Below are 22,490 nucleotides of genomic sequence, written 5' to 3' on the forward strand. Positions count from 1 at the left end.
TTGCATTAGTATGTTGTATTGAAAATAAGCCAAATGGTATCACTTAAAGTTATTACCCAACCATAGAACTTGAAAATCGTGCTTATTCACTAAGATCTACAAGAAGCTCACCTATTGATTACGAACATGGTAAGAATATATTAACTCATAATTTCCTAGATCTAACTTGAGAATTCAAATGATGAGACCATGGCAACTGTAAGACCAATCACTATCTCAAATGGTGAAACAAATTTCAATAGTAATCTCTATTGATTGGTTATGAGAAAGAAACTCAAGGACAACTCCGAACTAAAACATGATATGGCTCTAACTACCATAAAAGCTCAACAAAATCTAGAGCCAAAGCCATTAAAGTTAGCTTTGAAATACTTCAATTGGGTAGAAGCAATGCAAGAAAAAATTGATGCCTTGCACTAAAATCAAACATGGGTCCTTGTACCCAAACTAAAAAATACAATCATTGTTAGGTTTAAATGACTTTTTAAGACAAACTATAAAGATGGTAAAATGAATAGATTCAAGGCTTGGTTCGTAGCTAGAGGCTTCACACAAATTCCAAGGTTAGACTTTGAAGAAACCTTTAGCCTTATGGTTAAACCAACCATCATAAGAGTTGTCATTTCTCAAAGTGACAGATCAAGTAATTAGATGCCTTTCTTACATGTAAATCTTAAAGAAATGGTATATATGGAGCAACCTCTAGGTTTTGTTCATCCTTCATATTCAAACCATGTGCGTTTTATGAAGAAATCTATTTATGGTTTTAAACAAGCACCAATTAAGTTGACTCCTCTTAGTTTATCTACAAAATGATTTCTAATCTACTTGTTTTGTTAGACTTTGTAAATTATGTTCTTATCATAGTATGTAGCTCTTTGCTTACTCATCAACTAATTAACAAACTTAGGAAGGAATTTACCCTAAAAATTTTAGGCAAACTACTTTACTTTTTAGGGATGGAAATCAAATATTTTGTTGGTGGCCTATTCTTATCTTAGATCAAATATACAAAGGACCTTCTTACTCATTGTAAAATTCTTGAAGCAAGTAAAATGTCTACACCTATGACTATCAAATCTTCTGCTCAAGAAGATCATGATCAACCTATGGATCCAACTAAGTATAGACAAATGGTTGGAGCTCTTCAGTATCTAACATTCACATACCTTGATATCACCTTTGTTATCAATAGAGTTTGCCAATATTTTTAAACACCTTAACTTAATCAAATTATGGAAGTACATGTACTTTAATATCTAAAAAGTACCTTAAACCATGACATTAGATTTCTCTCCCAAAAGCACTCTAACTCTTTTCAGGTTTTGTGATGTAGATTAGGCTAAATGTTAGTTAATAAGAAAAAGAGCCACTATTTTTAGTATTTTCCTTAGAGCTAATTGTATTTCATGGTCTCAAAAAAAAAAAAACAACCCATATTTGCAAGATCAAGTGCAAAAATTGAATCTTATGCTCTTTACCTCTACAATTGTTAAAATAATTTAGATAACCTATTTACTCAAGGATATGAGCATCAAACTTACCAAGCCACCTCAATTATTTTCACACAATTTAAGTTCTTTGCACATGTCTCCCAATCTAGTCTCAAAATCCAATCTTCCATGCTCACACAAAGCACCTCAAGTTAGATTATCATTTTGTAAGGGAAAAAGTTGTTGTTATGTCTCTCTCCTCATGCTAACTCCCTTCTTATTTGTAAATAATTGATCTTTTAACTAAACCATTGCCACCATAGTCCTTTCTTGCATTCAAGTTCAAGCTTGGTGTTCACCTTATTTCACGTCTTAGCTTGAGAAAGGTTGGTGAATAACAATATGGAAAACATTAATTCAAGCAAGAAATTTGTTAGGTAAGAAATATGTTAATTTTAAACATTTAGAGAGAGGACTATTGGACGGTCAATATTAGCATTGGCAAAATCCAAAAGTGTCACTCTTTTTTTTTTTTTCTCATGTATGTTTTGGTGATAACATAATGGTAGGTCTATTGTCAAACTTTCCTTTTTACTTTAATTTGAAATATTTATATATATTTATATTCTTCATCAATACAATTCATGGTTCAACAACATTCTTTCAAAATATTTCCAAGTTTCAATTTGTTCTTCAAGATCACTCAACTCTTTCTCTTTCTTGGTTGGTATCACATGTATGTGTATGTAATCTATATCAATGCATCACAACATACCAATATAAAAATTCATTCAAACCACTTTCACATTAGAAATAGATCCTTATATAGAGTTTCTTTTGTGTCTCTTTAAACAGTCACCTTACCTCTATTTAAGAGAGAACTTGATCTTACTTGGAGTAATTTTTTTGTTTTTTTTGTTTGTTTTGTTTTTTGTTTTTTTTTTTTTTTATATTTAAGTTTGTTCTATTATATATCTTATCTACTATTGTTTTATGGAGAGTACAAAATTACACAATCTTTAAAAGAATATGAAGATAAGAGTACTATCTTCTTTGTACTTGATCATTGTATCATGGGAGATAGAAATACAAGAACTATAAGCACTACTAGAGCAAGGGTAATTTCTTATCTTTAGAAAATTGTATCAAACATGAATCTCAATTAGATAAGTCAATGTTATAGTATTTGTTTTCAGATAATTTTGTTTTATATTATCTTCTCACAATCATATATATATATATATATATATATATATATATATATATTCTAAAATTTTATCTCATATTGAGGTCTATTCATTATTTTCATTTGCTTTTCACCATTAAACTCTATTTTCTATCTACATATATATTATTTTCAAAAATCGAGTTAGTCTAATAATCTACATGCAGAAAATTTGAGTTTGAAAATGACAAAAATTACTCAAAATTATATTCCTCATGAAAAACCAAAAGATTTTGATGGAATATATTTTAAATGATTGCAAAAGAAAGATGTTATTTTTCTTGACTACTTTAAATCTAACTTATCTTCTTATTGAAGATCCTCATATTTTAAATGTGGATAAAGTGAATAAAGATAAAATTACAATAGCAAAAGAATGAAAACTTTATAACTTCTTACGTAAGATCATATTTTAAATGGGCTGGAAAATTCTTTACACAATTGTTTACTTAGTCTGCACTACTGCAAAATGTCTATGGAATTTACTTGACAAAAGATACAAAACAGAGAATGCTAGGACAAAGAAATTTGTCATTAGCGAATTCCTTGACTTTAAAATAGTAGATTCCAAAACTATTATGTCTTAACTCTAAAATCTCTAAGTTATCATACATGAAGTTCATTATGAAAGGTATGATAATAAGTGAGGCTTTCAAAATTATAGCAATTTTTGAAAAATTGCCACCAGATTGGAAAGAATTAAAAAATCATCTTAAACGTGATAAAAAGGACTCAAATATGGAGGATTTTATTATGAGATTGAGAATTGGGGAAAATAATAGAAATCATAAGGAAAAAGTAATAGTTTTTTCTATGGAAAATAAAAAAAATATTGTTAAGAAGAACAAGTCTAAATTCAAGCACACTTCCCATAAATATAATAAGAATGAGAAAAACAAATCTACTGGTTTAGAAAGGAAAATTATGAAAAGAATCAAGCGCAAGTGTAATGTATATGGGAAACCTGGACTTGGTGCAAAGAACTTCCATTGCAAAGGCTAAGATTCTATAAAACCAAACATGATGAGTAATTCAAGTGACTCGTGGGTGAATACAAATGCCACTAGGCACATCTATGCTAGGCATTCTCACATCTTTCAACAAACTCAAAAATAAAGAAATACTGTACATGATCAATAATTCATTTACATCAACTATGAAAGTTGAAGGATCTATGTTTCTCAAATTCACTTCAAGAAAAGAACTAACCTTGAAAAACGTACTTTACATACAAGATGTTTTGCAAAAATCTTATATCTAGGTTACTTCTAAGTAAAACAATGTTCAAGTTCATCTTTGAGTCAAACAAGTTTGTTATGACCAAGGGAGCACTCTTTGTTGCGAAAGGGTATTTAAATTGTGGATTGTTCAAACTCAATATAACAGTTTATCTCTATGAATAAAGTATGTTCTTCTACTTACATTGTTGAATTGTTTCATGTTTGTCATGGTAGATTAGGACATGTTAATTATAGATCTTTACAAAGAATGGTAACTTTAGGACCGTTTCCTAAATTTGATATTAATAAAAATTATAAATGTGAAATATGCGTAGATGTAAAATTTTCTAAGAAATAAGTTAATTTTTAAAAAAGATCTGATAAAAAGAATTAATTCTCAATGATATTTGCAATCTTAAAACAACACAAAATAAAAGAGGTAAAAAATATTTTATTACCTTTATAAATGATTATAGAAATTTTTGTTATATTTATTTATTAAAACATAAAAATGAAGCATTAAATGTATGTAAAGCTTACAGTAATGAAATTGAAAATCAATTGTAAAATGATAAAATTGTTAGAATAGTGTAGACCCCGCATTTCTGCTCATTCGTTTCCACTCGACGATGTGACTCGCTTTTTTTTTATTTAGTGAAAATTTGATTTTATGAAAAATACTTGGAGTCGCCACTTATTTTTGTTTTATTTTTAAAGGGAAAAACAAAATAAGAAAGAAAAACCCTAAGTGTGACTCCTAAATTAATGAAAAACAAGTCTGTGAAAAACCGAGTTTGGGTCCGGAGGTCAAGTTACTTATTAAGAAGGTACGGTGGTGAGCCGTAGCACTCCTCTAAGCCCGTATATATATAACCTCTACTAAACGAATTAAGGGAATTGTGGCAATTAATTAATTAATTAATTATGGATAACGAGAAAAATAATCGATGTAGAAGTCACAGTGAAAATTAATATACACAAAAATAATGACGAAATCTAATTATAAGAATACACAAAATAAATTACAAAAGAATGATGCAAAATGATTTATTGAACTAAATAAATAAATAATAATAAAAACATTTTTTTAAAAAAATTAAAAATTTTCAAATGATATTATTAAAAATGATTTTGAATGAGTGATTTCAATTTATTTATTTACAAAATATTTTATTTAAGTGATTTGATTCAATTTCATTTGTATTTAATTTTCAAAAAAAGTTATTTACACTTATTGTATCAAAAGAATTCATTACAAAATTTCAATTTGGGCACAAAAATTATTTTTACTTGTTTTAAAAAAAATGAATTTTTACAATTTTATTTACAAAAATATTTCAATTTGTTTTCATTTAAGAAAAGTGATTTATACAAATTATTTAAAAAGACATAACTTTATTTACAAAAGAATTTTAATTAAAAGGGAAAAATAAAAATAGAAATATAAATAAATAAACAAATCATCTATTTCTAAAAATGACTTTTAATCCAATTTTAATTAAGTAAAAATAATTTAATAAGAATAAAAATGGAAAATGAGTGATATGGGAAAGTGAGAGAATGAGATAAAAATGGAGGAGGTCGCCGGTCGACAAGGGCTCGCCGACGACGACCGATCAATGACCTTGCCGACGGTAGTGGATGGTTTTTTGGAAACAAAAATAAAATAAATAAAGATAAATAAAAATAAATAAATAAAATGAGAGAAAATGGGGATGGAGGAGGCGCGGGAAAAGGCACCTGCATCATGCCGTCGGCAGTGTGAGAGTTTAAGGAGGGAAAGAGAAAATAATAATAATAGTAAATAAATAAATAAAAATAAAAATTGAATAAATGAGCTGGGGGATGGGTAGCCAAGTGTGTCGATAGGGGAGAGAAGAGAAAAGAAAAAAAATGGGAGGGAGGAAATGAGGAGATGGGTCGACTGTGAATAGGAGTCCGGAGTAGGGAGTTGCAAAGATGGAGTGAACGGAGGAGGAAGGAAAAAAAAATGGGGGGTTGACCTCGTGAGAGTAGGGGAAAAAAATCTCCTAAAAAAAAACGAACCCCTAAAAAAAAAAAAAAAGGACCCTAAAAGAGAGGGGAAAACCGATCATTTTTTCTTGGGAATGGAGAGAATGGGAAGGAAAAAATGGGGGAAAACCAATTAGGGGAGGGTCAGCCAAAGGGAAGAAACGAGAGTGGGTAGGAGAAAAAAATAAAAAATAAAAATAGAGAAGAAAATGAGAGGGGCATGTCACGTGAGAGGAATGGGGGGTATGGTCATGAGAGAGAAAGAGTGGGTGGGTGAGGGTAGGTGGATGAGAAAAAGGAAGAGAGAAGAAAGAGCAAAGAGCAAAGAGAAAATAAAAAATAAATAAAATATAAGTATATAAAAATATAATATAATATAATATAACATAATAATAATAATAATAAATAAATAAATAAAAATAAAAATAAAATAATTTACAAAATAATAAAAACTAATAATTAAAGGGTGAGTGGGACAAAAAACACATGTAATTGGGATTTAAAATAGGGCTTAAAATTAATGTAAAAATAAAAATTAGGACAAATTTTGGGATCTACAAATATATCCCTCTTCGGTAGAGTTCACGAGTAAAGTGAGTGTATACACAAACTAAACAAAGTGAACTTTACCGAAAAACAAGAAAGACCACCAAATTTGTCCTAGTATGACATGGGTTCTCTTAAACCAAAACAAGAACAAAGAGGCTCTAAATGCCTAAATGAGTATGCACAACGACTCTAAACGCCAAAACTAAAGGAACGTGGTGACTCTAAATGCCTAAATGGACAATGGCTCTGAATGCCAAAATGAAGACACGGCTCTGAACGCCAAGCTGAAGAAGATGATGGCTCTAAATGCTAAATTGAAGGCATATGATGATGGCTCTGAATGCCTAAAACTGATGAAAATGGCTCTAAATGCCTAAAATTGGAAGAAATGGCCTTGAATGTCTATACTGAAGACATATGATGATGGCTCTAAATGCCAAACTATGGAGAGATAGTGGCTTTGGACGCCTGAAACTGGAAGAGATGGGTGGCTCTGAATGCCTAAAACTGGTGAAATAATGGCTCTGAATGCCTAAAACTGGAAAATATGGCTTTGGACGCCTATAAAGGAAAATTGTGGCTCTAAATGCCAATGGGAGATCTGAAGGCCTACAATTCTAAACACCCATGAAAGAAAGTAGTGGCTCTGAACACTTAAAGGGTGAAAATGGCTCTGGGTCGTGTCGGTTGCATTTTCTAATTGAAAAACTAGAGGTGGTGAACAAGTTAAGGCACTTTGCAACCAAATCTGTTAAGAAGCAAAAAAACTTTGAGAAAGCCCAAGAGTTCGTTTTGGACTAATTAGTGAAAATAGAGAATGAAAAAAAAAAAGCTTTTTTGTGCATTTGTGCAATCTCTTCAAGCCAAATGTAGGTAGTTAAAAGAAAAGTAGAAAAAGAAAGCAAAGAATATTTAGCACCTTTAGTCTACTTTAGATCAATCCAAGACCACTATGAAAGCTTAGCACTCTACACTGATTGTTGACTACGCCAAATAGGTGGACAAAATGTATTACTATGCATATTAGTGTTGTAAAAAGAAAAACACAACATCATTGAAGACTTTAACACAGATGAAGATTTTGTGACTAATGATGAGGCAGCTAACCTAGAGGACCCTACCCAAGATGGCTCTCAAACTGGTGAAGGGGTGACTATTACTGGAGCAAATGGGGAAAACACTCTCACAACCAACTTAGCCCCTATGATATCCCCATATTGGTAAAGGACCCTAGCAAGGCAAGTGTCTATGTCGCCTAAGTCAAAGATTGGAAATAAAATGAAAACACTAAAGGCTAAGGCCAAGAGTACCCAATCAAGTTGGTAGAATAAGAGACTTTTTCTTTTTATTTTGTTTAAACTTTGGTACATTTTCATAACTCATACTTTGATACCTTTATAGGGCATGCCCTTAGTGACTTTAGCCCCTTTTTTTTTTTTGTTTTTAACTTTTTTGGATGATTTCCTAATAGGTTTTTTTTTTATTCGATGAGTTATTATATATCAAAGTTGCTTTCCTATGGCACTTACTAATGCTAGAAGGTGGTTTCCTTGCCCTAATTGGTAAGGTCTTATATGTATAGCATATGCTTAGAGTATTTCTCCCAGACCATCATTCTTCCTATGGCTAAAAAAGAAGTGTGATACACTCATTCCTTTCTCCATTCTAGCCCCAAGTTGGGCATTTTATAATTCATTACATTTTGAGAAGCAAAGTTTCATTCAAACAAATTCCACTACAAATAATACCTTTTTAAATTCGAAATGTTCTAAGGTCAGGGTATGCATTTCCCATTCAATTTCTCTAGATAATATGCCCCACCTTGGCCAACTATATATACTTTATAGAGTCCTTCCCAGTTTGCGTGAAACTTTCCTGAAATAGGTTTTGTCATGTTCTCGAAGATCTTTCTTAGAACTAAGTCTCTGGGTTGCAAAAAGGGTGGCTTAGTGTGCTTATTATAGTGTTCTATGGCTTGACGATGGTCGGCCTCCATCTATATTAAGGCAGTCTCTCTCAATTCATCTAATCAATCTAAATTAGACTCCAATCCTTCGCCATTTTGTTGATTGTGGTAGGTGTGCAACGTGAGCATTCCAACCTTAATAGGAATGACTACTTCCATACCAAATGCTAAGAAGAAGGTGTTTCTCCTATTAGGCACCTCTGAGTAGTTCATTATGCCTAAAGTACTCGGGGAAGTTTTTCGACCTAGTGCCCCTTAGTCTCATGAAGCCATTTTTTTCAAGGCATCCAGCAACACTTTGTTCGTAGTTTCAACCTAGTCGTTAGATTATGGGTAATGAGAGGTTGACTAAAGATTCCTTATTCCTAACTCAACGCAAAACTTACGAGATTCAACCTTATCAAACTGCGGCCCATTGTCTAAAATTATAACCTAGGGTACTCCAAAGTGACAAACAGCATTCTTCCATAAGAACTTGGTCACATCCTTGTCTTTGATTGTAGCATAGGCACCTTTACCCACTTGCTGAAATAGTTAGTCATCGTGAGAATGAATCATTTTTGCACTAGAGTAATGGGCAACAATCCTACCATATCGATTCCTTATTATGTGAATGGTCAAGGGCCCACTGTTGGTGTTAGAAGTTCTAAGGGGAGTTAGGGTATGTGTGCATATTTTTGGCAACTATCATACTCCTATATCAATGTCTTCGTATATTTCTACATTGTTGGCTAATAGTAGCCTTACATCCGAGGTCGATGAGTGAGTGTGCACCCACCCGAGTGATTTCCACAAATCCTTGTGTTAGTTCCATAAAGGCATATCAAGCTTTGTCTAACTTTAAGCATTTCAAGTATAACCCACTAGAGGACCTCTTGTATGTCATGATTCACCATAGGTCCTATCCAATGCGTAACGTACACACTAGTATACTCACCATGGGAAACCTATCCTAAAGGTCAAGACAAGTCATCCCTCAAATTAAGAGGTAGTGCATTATAGTCTCTACTAGATTGCCCAAATCCATAAACCGACTGTGAATAACTTATCACTTTGCAAGGGACTCATGACTTGTATCCTCTATGCAACTTCTAATGCACCCCAGTTATGTACAATGCAAGTTATATGGGCATGTGTGCTCATATAAACAATTAATACAAATGTGATAATAAAGGGAGACCAAGAAACATAAATAAATGAATTTATTAATGAATCTAAAATGGTTATATCAAGTCATGCTTTCTAAGGCTTCATCCCAACAATGTATATATACCCTTTTAGGGGTTATGACTTCACTTTTGAGAGCTCATTCTTCTTATTCACTTCATAGAGAAGAAAGCCCTAGCCACCAACCCTCGGAAAGGATTCCACCCTGTCATGCGCTAAGATTCAAAAAAAAAAAAAAAAAAAGTCATGGGATAGAAGGCTTTTAGTTTGTGAGATCTTAGACGCATACGACATATCTTCTACAATAGTATTTGATCTAAAAATATTGATCCATATCACTAGTGTGACCCCTTCTCTCTCTAGAACTAAAGTTTTTATTTTTACTACTTTCTTTATGCTTAGAGAGCCGATAAAATAACATGCATTGTAATGGTCCCAGGGATGGGAATTGAGATAACCGAGGTATTTCCAACAGTCCTACTATTTCTGCTGAAGTTTATGTATGGACCTATATGATATGCATAAAAACACTTTTGTAATTACTAAAACACCTTACATGAAAATTATTGATATTCATCGTTCAAACTTAACTAACAACAAAGAGATGAAATTAGAATAACTAACCTTTTGTTTTATACACACACTAGAAGTGAATAAAGGGCTAAAAGATTGTTATAACACCAGTGAGATGTAGTTTGTAGGGAATTAAACCGAATTATCAACCTATGAGAAACAAAAAAATAGAGAAAACACACACCAAAGAAAAACAATCACACGCACAAGACAGTATTTACGTGGTTCGGCAATTTGCCTACGTCCACGGAGTTGCAGGAATATCACTATTATCAGGGAAGAATACAGAGTACAACATAGCGGCTACAATATTCTCTCTCTATATATAACACGACAACCCCACCACACTGAAAAACCTTAATTACAAAAGGCGGTTCCACAATGGGCTAAACGGGTCTATCGGCCCAAGCCTTCGCTCCATGGACTAAGTCTCAGTAAATCTCCTATTAAAAAACCACGCAATATTATTCGGGTCGGGTCATCAAACCAGATCAAACAAAACTAGGCTCCACAAAGCCCAACAAATCTCCCACTTGGAGACTAGTTCAATCACTAACATCAAACCGCTATCCTCCAAGAAACAATCTCTCATCCCTGCAACTCATTCTCCTGTCCTCAAGCTAAAAGACCAATTGAAGTTGCGCACAGCTTCAACTTCTTAATAGTGACACCCTTAGTCAACATGTCTGCTAGGTTCTTAGATCCACAAATCTTCTCAAGTATTACCAGTTTATCTTCAACAAAGTAACGGATAAATTGGTATTTTGTTTGTATATGCTTCGATTTTGAATGGAAATCTGAATTTTTGGCAAGAAAAATTGCGCTCTAACTGTCACTATGTAGAAAGCCCATCTTCTGCTTTTTACCCAATTCATCTAAGAAACCATATAGTCAAATCATCTCCTTTCCAGCTTTTGTAGTAGACAAAGTAACAATCTTCTGTAAATTTGAAGCTCATGATATAGCTGTACCACCTAGAGTAAAAACAAACCCAGTAGTACTTTTTCTACTATCAATATCACCAGCAAAATCAGCATCTACATAACCCTATAGTTTCGAACTTGCACCTATGAAGCAAAGACATGTATCTAATGAACCCTTCAGATATCTTAGAATCCACTTGACTGCCTCCCAATGCTGCTTTCCAAGCCTACTCATGAATCTGCTCACAACTCCCACTGCATGTGCAATGTCTGGCCTTGTACACATCATAGCATACATCAAGCTGCCAATAGCCGAGGCATAGGGCACCTTGCTCATATGGTTCATTTCTTCTTCTGTCTTCGATGACTGTTCTTTACTTAGTTTGAAATGACTACCCAAGGGTGTGCTCACTAGTTTAGCTTCATTCATGTTGAACCTGCTGAGAACTTTCTTCACATAATCTGACTGTGAAAGCTTCAATGTACCATTAGCCTTGTCTCTAATGATTCTCATACCAAGGATTTGCTTTGCAGCTCCCAAATCCTTTATTGCAAACTGTTTGGACAATTGCTTTTTCAGATTAATAATCTTCTCAAGGTCAGACCCTGCAATAAGCATATCATCCACATACAACAGTAATATGATGTAAGAATTATCAAAGGACTTAACATAGCAATAGTGATCAGCTTCACATCTCTTGAACCCAATTCTATGCATAAAATTGTCAAACTTCTTGTACCACTGTCTAGGAGCTTGTTTAAGGTCATACAAGCTCTTTCTCAGTTTGCAGACTAGATTCTCTTATCCCTGAACAATGAACCCTTTTAGCTGAATCATGTAAAGGTCTTCCTCCAAGTCACCATGAAGGAATGTTCTCTTCACATCTAACTGCTCAAGATGTAAGTTTTCTGCAGCCACCATTACCAGTACAAGTCTGATTGTTGACATCTTCACAATTGGAGAAAATATCTTTGTGCAGTCAATGCCCTCCTTCTGCTGGAACCCTTTAATAACTAATCTGGCCTTGTAACGTTTGTTACCATCATGCTCATTTTTTATTCTGTATACCCACTTGTTGTGCAAAGCCTTCGTTCTTACTGGCAATTCAGTCAATTCCCATGTCTGATTCCCCAACAAGGAATTCATCTCATCATTCATGGCTAACTCCCACTTGCTTGAATTCTCATCTTGCAAGGCTTCATCATAACACTCTAGCTCACCACTATCAGTCAATAGGAGATAATTTAAAACAAGTGAATAACTCTGTGGAGGTCTAATGTTCCTGGAAGATCTGCGAACTTCAGCTACAGGTGTACTCAGATCTACTTGTGAATTTACATTCTCCTTATCTTCTTCACCCTCTTTTTGGACAGTACTTTCAGCCAGTTCATCTAAGTTAAAAAACTTAAATTTCTTTTGATCTATCTCTGTAACATCTGACACTACAGTTGACTTGTCCTTGTACATAACCTGTTCATTAAATATCACATTTCTACTTTTGATGATTTTCCTGTTTTGTTCATCCCAAAACCTATAGCCAAATTTCTCATCACCATAGCCAATGAAAAAACATATTTTAGACTTTGCATCAAGTTTACTACGAGCATCAGAATCAATATGAACATAAGAAACAGAACCAAAAACTTTTAAATGTGAAAGCTTTACTTCTTTACCGCTCCAAACCTCCTCAGGAAGTCTGAACTCCATGAGAACTGATGGTCCTCGGTTTATTAGGTAAGCTACAATGCTAACAGCATCAGCCCAAAAAGTTTTTGGTAGTCCAGCATACAACCTCATACTTCTAGCACACTCATTGAGAGTTCTATTCATGTGCTCAGTCACACCATTCTGTTATGGTGTCCCAAGAATGGTCTTTTCCATTCTAATTCCCTGTGCAGCACAATACTCACTGAACCCTTCATCTATGTACTCTCCTCCATTATCTGACCTCAAACATTTTACTTTCAAACCTGTTTCTGTCTCAACCATGGCCTTCCACTTCTTAAAAGTTTCAAATACATCAGATTTATTTTTCAGAAAATAAACTCATACCTTTCTGCTTGAGTCATCAATAAAAGTGATGTAGTACCTTGAACCTCCAAAGGATGCAACCAGAGAAGGCCCCCACAAATCAGTGTGTACTAGTTCCAATTTTTCAGCCTTTGGTGTCCTGCCAGTTTTCAAGAAGCTCACCTTTTTTTGCTTTCCTAAGATGCAACTTTCACACATGTCAAAATCAATGGACTTCAATTCTGATAGTTTTCCTTTTAACAACAACATCTTCATCCCTTTCTTACTCATGTGACCAAGTCTGCGGTGCCATAGGCTTGTATCAATACTTGCATCAACAACTAAAATTGTGTCTCTTGGACTTGAGGTCATATACAGAGTATCAGTCTTCTTTCCACGAGCCAATTCCCTAGCTCCCTTTGTAACCTTCCAAGTACCACCAACAAATAGTATTGCATGTCCTTCATCATCAAGTTATCCAACATAAATCAGATTCCTCCTCAGGTCAAGAATATATCGAACCTTCTCCAATAACCAAACGGACCCATTGGGCAACGATATCCGAACGTCTCCCAAACCCACAACATCCAAGGCTGAACCATCAGCCAAATACACCTTACCAAAATCACCTGCAACATAATTCTGTACGATTTCTCGATGTGGAATGGTATGAAACGAAGCTCCTAAATCCAAAACCCAATCATCAAGTGGACTATCTACTGCAAGAAGTAATGCATCATATATCTCTTCTGTTATAGCATTAGCAGAATCATCTTCATTCTTCTTCTTAGGACTTTTGCATTGTCTTTTAAAGTGACCTGTTTTCCCACAGTTCCAGCATTGTACTTGTTGGCCTGATCTAGATTTGCTTCTATTCCGATTAGAATTTCTGAATTTTGATCTACCCTGGTTTGAATTTCTGTCATTACCTCTGCCTCTTGTCTCAAGGTTTATGGCAGAACCAAATCCTGAGGTTTCGCATGCATCTCTTTGGCGAATCTCCTCAACCATAATTAAATCTCGTATATCATTGTACTTGAGTTTTTCCTTTCCCGTAGAATTGCTTACTGTCATCCTCATTGTCTCCCAACTGTTTGGCAAAGAAGCCAAGACGATCTGAGTAAGAATCTCATCATCAAAATCAATTTCTATAGACAACAATTGATTTGTAATTGTATTAAATTCATTCAGATGTTGTGCTACTGATGCATTCTCTGCCATCTTCAAATTGAACAATTTCTCCATCAGATGCACCTTATTGTTTGTAGATGGCTTTTCATGCATACCGGATAAAGCCTTTATCAGATCTGTTGTGGTCTTCTCCTTTACAACATTGTGTGCAACAAACCTAGATAGAGTTAACCTAATAACTCCTAGAACCTGTCTGTCAAGAAGCGCCCATTCCTCAGCCTTCATACTCTCAGGTTTTGTCCCTGAAAGAGCTAGATGCAATTTCCTCCCATAGAGATAATTTTCAATCTGCATCCTCCAATACGCAAAGTATGTGCCATCAAACTTTTCTATTCTAGACATCTTTCCTGCTTCCTCTACCATTGCTCCCACTCAAACCTAACCCTAGGTTTTGATACCAGTTGTAAGGAATTAAACCGAATTCTCAACTTGTGAGAAACAAAAAAATAGAGAAAACACACGCCAAAGAAAAACAATCACACGCACAAGATAGTATTTACGTGGTTCGGCAATTTGCCGTAGGTCCACGGAGTTGCAGGGATATCACTATTATCAGGGAAGAATACAAAGTACAACATAGCGGCTACAATATTCTCTCTCTATATATAACACGGTAACCCCACCACACTAAAAAACCCTAATTACAAAAGGCGGTTCCACAATGGGCTAAACGGGTCTATCGGCCCAAGCATTCACTCCATGGACTAAGCCTCAGTAAATCTCCCATTACAAAACCACGCAATATTATTCGGGTCAGGTCATCAAACCGGATCAAACAAAACTAGGCTCCATAAAGCCCAACATAGTTATGGTGTTTTCTACATCTTCACATAATTAAATTCATTGTTCTCCACTTTTTCTCCATTACTTGTTTACTACATATTTAAGGTTTCTATCTAGGATCTTCATATCCAAGTTTAGAACCATCTCCATTTCTACATGTTAAGCTAGCCAAATTGTATTCAAGTCCATTAATAAAGGACCGACATGCATTTATTTTAATTTTATACAACTAGTGTGATAATTAAACATTTGGTGTGTTATAAGCTCATCCACTAAAGGGATGTCAATGACTATTTTTATTTTTATTTTATAATAGGCAAAAATGAGACATATTTTTTTTAGTCCAATAAGTTACCATTAGATCTATTTTTCTCACAATCCAAAAAACTACATTTCGAAGACCAAAAATTAACCCTTTTTCCCTTATATTTTTCACTTGAAGTTTAAGGAAAACCCATAATTCATATACCTTAAATGAAAAATGAAGTACTCCCTTACTTAAAAACATCCATATGTAACAAACCCTTTTATTAGCCACTAACAATGTAAATGTCAACTTTAGACTGAACAATAGTATCCAAATTGCATTCCTGTACAGAAATACTTTACTCCAAATTGCTCTTTTAACGATCAAGATAAAGGAAGACAAAGAAGAAAATAAGAGGGACTCTTATTGTTTAACAACTAAAATTCTTGAAAAAATTATAAACGAAAAATAATAAATTACAACCACATTATGAGAAATTTAAATGAACCATCACATCCACGTGATGCAAAATTGGAAACAAAAAATTAGACCCAAGGTTTACATTCTCCTCACATCAAAACACACAAATTCCTAGACAAATTATTCATATATGGACTTTTTACCAAAAAAACACATCAAATCCAAACCAAAATAAAGCCACTATCTATGAGCGCACCAATATCTCAAAAACATGAATAATCTTCAACCATTCCAAAAACGATAATACCTTAAGCAAACAAAAAAAACTTGAAGCAACTTTTTCAATCAAGTGTCTCTCCAAACCTTCCTTTGTCCTTCTTTTATTGTCAAACCTGGGCCTTTCATTGGTGCGAACTCAAATCTATAGCAATGACGAATTTTTTGGTCAATTAAGGAAGCTATATAAAAACTGAAATCTAGGGCTTGAGAATGAAACTTTAGTTTTTAGGCTTCCCAAAAAAGAAAAAAAAAAAACCAAAAAAAGGAAGATTACGGATTAAGTGTATTTTTAACTTTATATCCTGATCAGTTGTCAATATATCCCTGATATCAATTTCCAAAAAGGTGTTGGGCTCAAATATGGGTCTTTTAGGATGCTGGGCCAATTATTAATCAATCTGACATGAAAGTACAATTCTCCCTAATTTCATTTGAAAATCAACCACTTCTGGGTTTACAATCAAAAATTGATCAGTGTTTCAAACCTGTTCTACATACTGCTAAAATGAAGTGTATTCTGTTATAGTATAAACAGATTTCTAAAGCTAGAGGTTACATCCCCAGAACTTTAACAAGGAGACGATGACATGGGTTGATGGCCTGAATCCGTCTCAAAAAAGTTTTTTCAATACCCTAAATTGTATTTCATGTTTGTTGGAATCAAATAACCCAAAGATCTTAGAACTAGCCCTTGCTTGATTGGCCAATCAGACTGCTACCCTTCATCTTTTCAATCTCTGGCAGTTTTAGCTGATAAGTATTCCACATTTATAATGTAATTTATGTGCTGCTTGTGATTCTTTATAACGAATCTTGCCTAATTCACAAATCCAGGGAGGGAATGATACCCAACTTACGTATTTTAAAACTGTCTAAAGAGGAATTTTTGAAGTAGATGGTGGAAAATTTTAACCACTTTCTAATGACTATTAATAAAATATTAGGCGGCTGCTGAGAATTCTACCTACCACGATGACATGACTTTGAACTATCAATCCATCATCGTTAAGAATGAAGATGGAAAGAAACCAGATAAAAAGTAAAGCCTAAGTTATCTACATTCAAAAATATTAGATAAGGAAGGTGAAAAATGATGTCATGATTGGAATTGTTTAGCAGTACAAGCAACAGGGGCAGAGTCAAAAAGTTGGGTTATGACTTATGAGGGACAAATTAAACCTTTAAGTATTATAATAACTCTTGGACAACTTTGAAAAGTAGTTAATTGTATCCTTCTTATTATTTAACAAGCTAAGTATAATTTAAAATATTAATTATAAAATTAAGTAATATATATATATATATATAACTTTGGTAAAAAGAAATCTTAGACTTCATAAAAAATCAAGGGAATTGAATTTGAAAAAAAAAAAAAAAAAGATAAGAAATCTAACTATAAATTTTTTATAATCTTTTGTAAAAAAAAAATAAATTTTTTCAAAGAATCTAATCATTTCTCTAATAAATTTTGAGATTTTTTTTAAAAACTATATATAAAATCAATTGAAGATGATAAATCTTTAGTTGAAAATTATCTAATAGCACCATCACTAAAACATAAGTATCTAGATAGTTAAAGTTTTAATGGAATTATATGTCAACTTAAATAAACTATAAGTAGTTAAAAAAGCTTAATAATAATTATTGTCTATAATTCATAGTATCCTATTAAGACATTACTTTCAATGATTATGAAAAATAAATTATGATAATGCCCTACATGAGAAAAAAATGATGAAGATAGAATAAAAAAGAAAATAAAAATAAAAATATTCAACTGATTTTATTTGCTTTTTAGTTTTATTTGAAATTTATAAAAATATTTTTATTTAAATATATTAATATATATATATATATATAGAAGTAAATTTATTTCTTTATTAATAATATAAGTGGTTAAAATATTCAATATTTTATAAATAATAAATATCATATTTTCAAACCAAAAATTTGATGTTTAATCAAAACTGTTTAAAATGAATAAGATGAAAAAAAAAATTAAATAAAATAAATGAGAAGAAATTATAATCAACACGTAACATTATTATATTTCATGTATAATAAGTATGAGAAGAAGCGTGGATAAATTATCGGATCATTTATCATATCTACTATTGTAATAAGATGAAAAAAAATTAAATAAAATAAATGAGAAGAAATTATAATCGACACGTAACATTATTATATTTCATGTATAGTAAATATGAGAAGAAGGGTGGATAAATTATAGGATCATTTATCATATCTACATTGTCCACGGGATAAGAGGTAATGATATATCCTATTCCATTGTTAGTTAAACAGAAGACAGAAATTTATTTATTTTTCTCTATCTTTTATCTTATATGTTCCGTGAACCAAACATGTCAGGACGGGATTTTTTCTGTTTTCTTTTCATCATATTCATTGACTTTAATATAATTCTGTTAGGTTTTGCACGTCCATCAATATTGCTGAGAGAAATGGAAAAGATGAAAATGCCTACGAGGGTATGCATGGAGATGCCGGTGAACCATCAGATGATGAAGAATGAACCAGCTCCAGCACCATAATAGACAAAGCACTACATGTAGATCAAGCCAGCTGACTTGAAACCCAGTCTACTTCACATACATACAGCCTCTTCTCCGACGTATGTTTAACAAATGGGAATGATATAGAAAGTCTGTCCTCTAAAAACAAGGCTCTGATATTGTCTTCAAGCACCAATAGTTCTAAAAGCTTATGTTGTTAGTGACAAGCAAACAATTCAAGATGTTGATTATGGCTGAAAAATGGGAGGTCTTACATAACAGCTCAGCTGCTAAAGCTATAGTAACAAAACTGAATAAGCTAGGAGCATAACCACGAAACAGGCACCCAAGTTCTCTATACTATATTACGTTCTCATCAGATTCTTCTGTCGCCAAAATTTAATAATGGTGAAATATATAATTGTTCTTTTTTGAATTAATTTTTATACATCACTACATATATAGATAGGCAAAATTGTCATCCATATTTTCCTACTTAATCTATTACCATGAACTTCAAACCATGCCACTGAAAAAGACAAGCAATTCTTCTTACAAATTGGAGTTTAATTCTCCAGAAAGTCAAATGCTCAAGACAAGATGATCATCCTACAATTTTCTGCAGTATATCAAACCTTTTGTTTTTAGCATATTTTTCACTCAGTAATTTCTTCTGCTTCGGCGAAAATATTCCAAACACTAAAGAAAGAGCTAGCTAGTACTGCAGAAATTGGTATATGCACTGCTGAAAAAGGAAAGTAGAAAAACCCTATTGCAAATTTGATGAGTACTAATGATTATTCAAATATTTTTGCTTGCTTATCTTTTCTTTGTATGCATACTGTTTGAACATTCTTTTTTCCTTATGCCCATTTTTAATTTGACTCTCTTTTGCCCACATCCACATGGAAGTTTGCTGGGATGATAAAAGAACTGCTATGTGGATGAAAGTCACCAATTCAAGTTTGATAGCTAAATTATAGAAGGCAATGACAAAAGAAACAACAAAAAGAGGAACAAAGTTCTGACTATTAATAACTTGTATCATGGTATAAGACAATCATAAAATGCTTTCTCTAGAATAAGTACCTCAAGATCTCACTTAGAATTGTCCCATTCATATAGTCAGATCAAGAGTACTTGCCCTTGTTGCATGCTCCATACTATCATCTCGCCCTTCCTTCAACCTACTAAGCTTTGAGGATGATGGTGAGTACAAAGACAGGGATAAATTGCAGCTGTCGACTTCATTATGCTCCAAACCTCGAGCGGTCTCATCATTCCTTGGTGTTAACTTAAGAGAGAGATTCAAATCAAGGTCACAATCCGAAGCCTTCCTTTTCACTGTCTTCCACTCCTGTAGGTTCGTTGCTGTGTTCATATCTGAAGGGATCCTGCTCTTGAGACTCATATGTTCTCTGCGCTCTCTCACATGCGCTTGCATTTGGGTTAACTGATTGAGCTCTTTCAGGCTTGATCCGGCTTGGCCTCGCCAGGATTCATGATCATGAAATGAGGTCTGGAATGAATCTTTCCGTACATGGGTTCCCCAAGTAGAGTATTCATTTAAAGAAGTACCCATATGGAAGTTGCAACTAGTAGAATTGTTATTGTTGCCACCAAATATCCTTTCAGTGACTGAACCATAAAATCCTGGTCTGGTGGTCTTATCAACTGAACTCCGGCCAATAAAAGGACTGTGCATCCAGTTCTCATGGGCACTCCATGAAGCATCTCCATATCTTTAGAACAGGAGGAATCTTGTTACATGATTACACCATAAAGAAGAAAACCATATTCAGAAAGAAATTGTGTTTGGCTTATCAACTTTCATACCTGAAACTAGAAGTAGGTCTTTGATTGAGTCCTTGTAACATGGGGAGTTGGCTGAGGTTGTAAATATTTGGATCTCCACTTTCCACAAGATGCCGATGATCAGCCAGTACTGTCATGGAAAAGCCACTTGTGCGCATCAGGATTCCAATTAATCAAAAGCCCTAATTTTCTGTTTATCAAAAGGAAAAGCAATATGGAAAAATTGGGTACCTTGACCAGGATCTTCGATCTTCTTGCTTCGATACATCTAACAAACAAACCAAATTAAAGGCAAAAAAAAGGATAGATTTTCAGTTATTCGGACCAAAAAAATACTAGATCTACAAATGAATGAAAGAATTTTAGTCAATGATTTCATCTATGGCTTATTGGCTAATCAAATAACCTGTAGATGGCTTTTGACATGAGCAATGTTAAGTCCCTTGATGTTCATCAGTTGAAGAACCAGCTTAGGTGTGGCTCCTGCACCAGAAGAATTAGAATTGTAATAACATACCCCACTAGTTGCTTGAGAAGTTACATGAGATTGAAGAGATCCTAGATTGAGAACTCACTTTCTTGTCCACCGAGTCTTTCAACAGCATGAACAAAACGAAGGTGGAGATCAGGTGTCCATCTGAGTCTTGGCATCTTGGATCGAACATATGGTCGTACCGCTCCTGAATGCCCCTTCTTCTCATTCTCTTCAACAGTGCTGTTGCTTGAGCTTCTACAGTTTTTATGCTTACCTTCACTATCATTCTCTTCGCTCTCATCCTCATCCTCATTCTGTTCAGAAGGACTTGTCTTGGAACCTTCTGCGCAGTGGCTTTCCTCCATGGTTCCTGTTTGTCTTTCACTTCTAATTCTACTTTCAAGCTCCAGGTTCAGGACTTATAATTTCAAAGGAGAAGGAAAAATCAGACAAAGGTTTTTAGGGCTAAGATCAACTCGGGAAATAATTACTATAGATTAGGACCTACAGGAGTAGCTAGCTACAAGACGACCATGATCCTTATCATCTTCCTTCTCTCTCCTTTCTTCTAACCCATTCCAAGACAGGAAGATTTTCATTAGGAGAAAAGAGATCGATCTTAGCATGAAAGTTCCATGGCTAGAGAAGAGAAATGACAATTGAGTTACAGTACCATGCGCAACAAATGGGAACACAAACCCTAGACCTTGACATAGAAGACAGAAGTCTCTCTCTAGATCTCTTCTGGAAACATTTAATTAATATATACTGTATACATGCATGTATGACTTGTATGCCCACACATATGAATGCATTATTGCAAGCATGTGTCCATGCACGCTTGCAAGGATGTTTTGCAATTGGTTAATGAAGTATAAATAATATTTGGGTCATACCAGTTTTAAACTTGTAAGGATCAGCTTTAGTGAAGTGTTTATCAAAGTGATGTTGTACACCAGGAACAGCTACCTCTCTCTTATGTGCTTCTTCAAAAGAGATAAGAAGTTAATACCCTTCATTTTTGCGTTAAGACTGATGCTATTTCTCCCTCAATGTCTGGTCATTTTCTTCAGTTTTTCAGACAATGTGACATAAAATGAATTATCAACTCATTCATCAAATATATAGATATATATATGAATTAATGAACTGGTGGACAAATCAATAACAGGCCAAAGTCTGTCACCAAAATCAATATATTCCCAGAGGAAGTTTCCTGCAACATTTTACTATGTACAAAGACTTTGTGCACTACAAGAGTCTGTTTTGGAATGGTCATCCAAGTTTTTCAAACTAAATCATGTTATAATCGACCTCTTCACAAGCTTGAGATGAACATAATAAAAACAAAGTTTAAAATTATTTAAAAATTCAGGCAAATAAAATCATGAATATAAATTAACTTGATAATTGGAAGCCAAACACTCCAAGTTTGGCTAAAGATTGCTTCCTTCTGCATGATTGTGTCAAGGATTTACTTGGGATTCTCATGGGTAACTCATCAGGGTTGCTGAGATGCATCATCCATATGTGAGTAAGGCCCTACTCAAATAAAAAAATAAAACTAAAAATTTGCTGAACTCCCCTTCAATCGGGAATCACGGATTGTGTTCCCACTCGGGTCCTGGACTTATCCTCGCCACGTAAACCCACCTACTCAAATACAAATTTTCAAACACCAAATCAA

General features: G+C 33.7%; 1 protein-coding gene across 1 annotated transcript; it reads right to left on the bottom strand.

Moving 5' to 3' along the window:
• Positions 1–19,458: 19,458 nt before the first annotated feature.
• Positions 19,459–21,523, bottom strand: LOC117919935 (putative Myb family transcription factor At1g14600). The gene is made up of 5 exons (XM_034837246.1): positions 20,904–21,523; positions 20,735–20,811; positions 20,560–20,596; positions 20,350–20,458; positions 19,459–20,255 (listed from the first exon to the last, which is right to left on the bottom strand). Exons 1-5 carry the CDS (start codon positions 21,166–21,168, stop codon positions 19,631–19,633), a joined length of 1,113 nt encoding a protein of 370 aa, XP_034693137.1. The 5' UTR covers positions 21,169–21,523; the 3' UTR covers positions 19,459–19,630.
• Positions 21,524–22,490: the final 967 nt, after the last annotated feature.

Source organism: Vitis riparia, chromosome 8, assembly GCF_004353265.1.
Source record: "Vitis riparia cultivar Riparia Gloire de Montpellier isolate 1030 chromosome 8, EGFV_Vit.rip_1.0, whole genome shotgun sequence".
In the NCBI taxonomy this organism is placed as follows: Eukaryota; Viridiplantae; Streptophyta; class Magnoliopsida; order Vitales; family Vitaceae; genus Vitis; species Vitis riparia.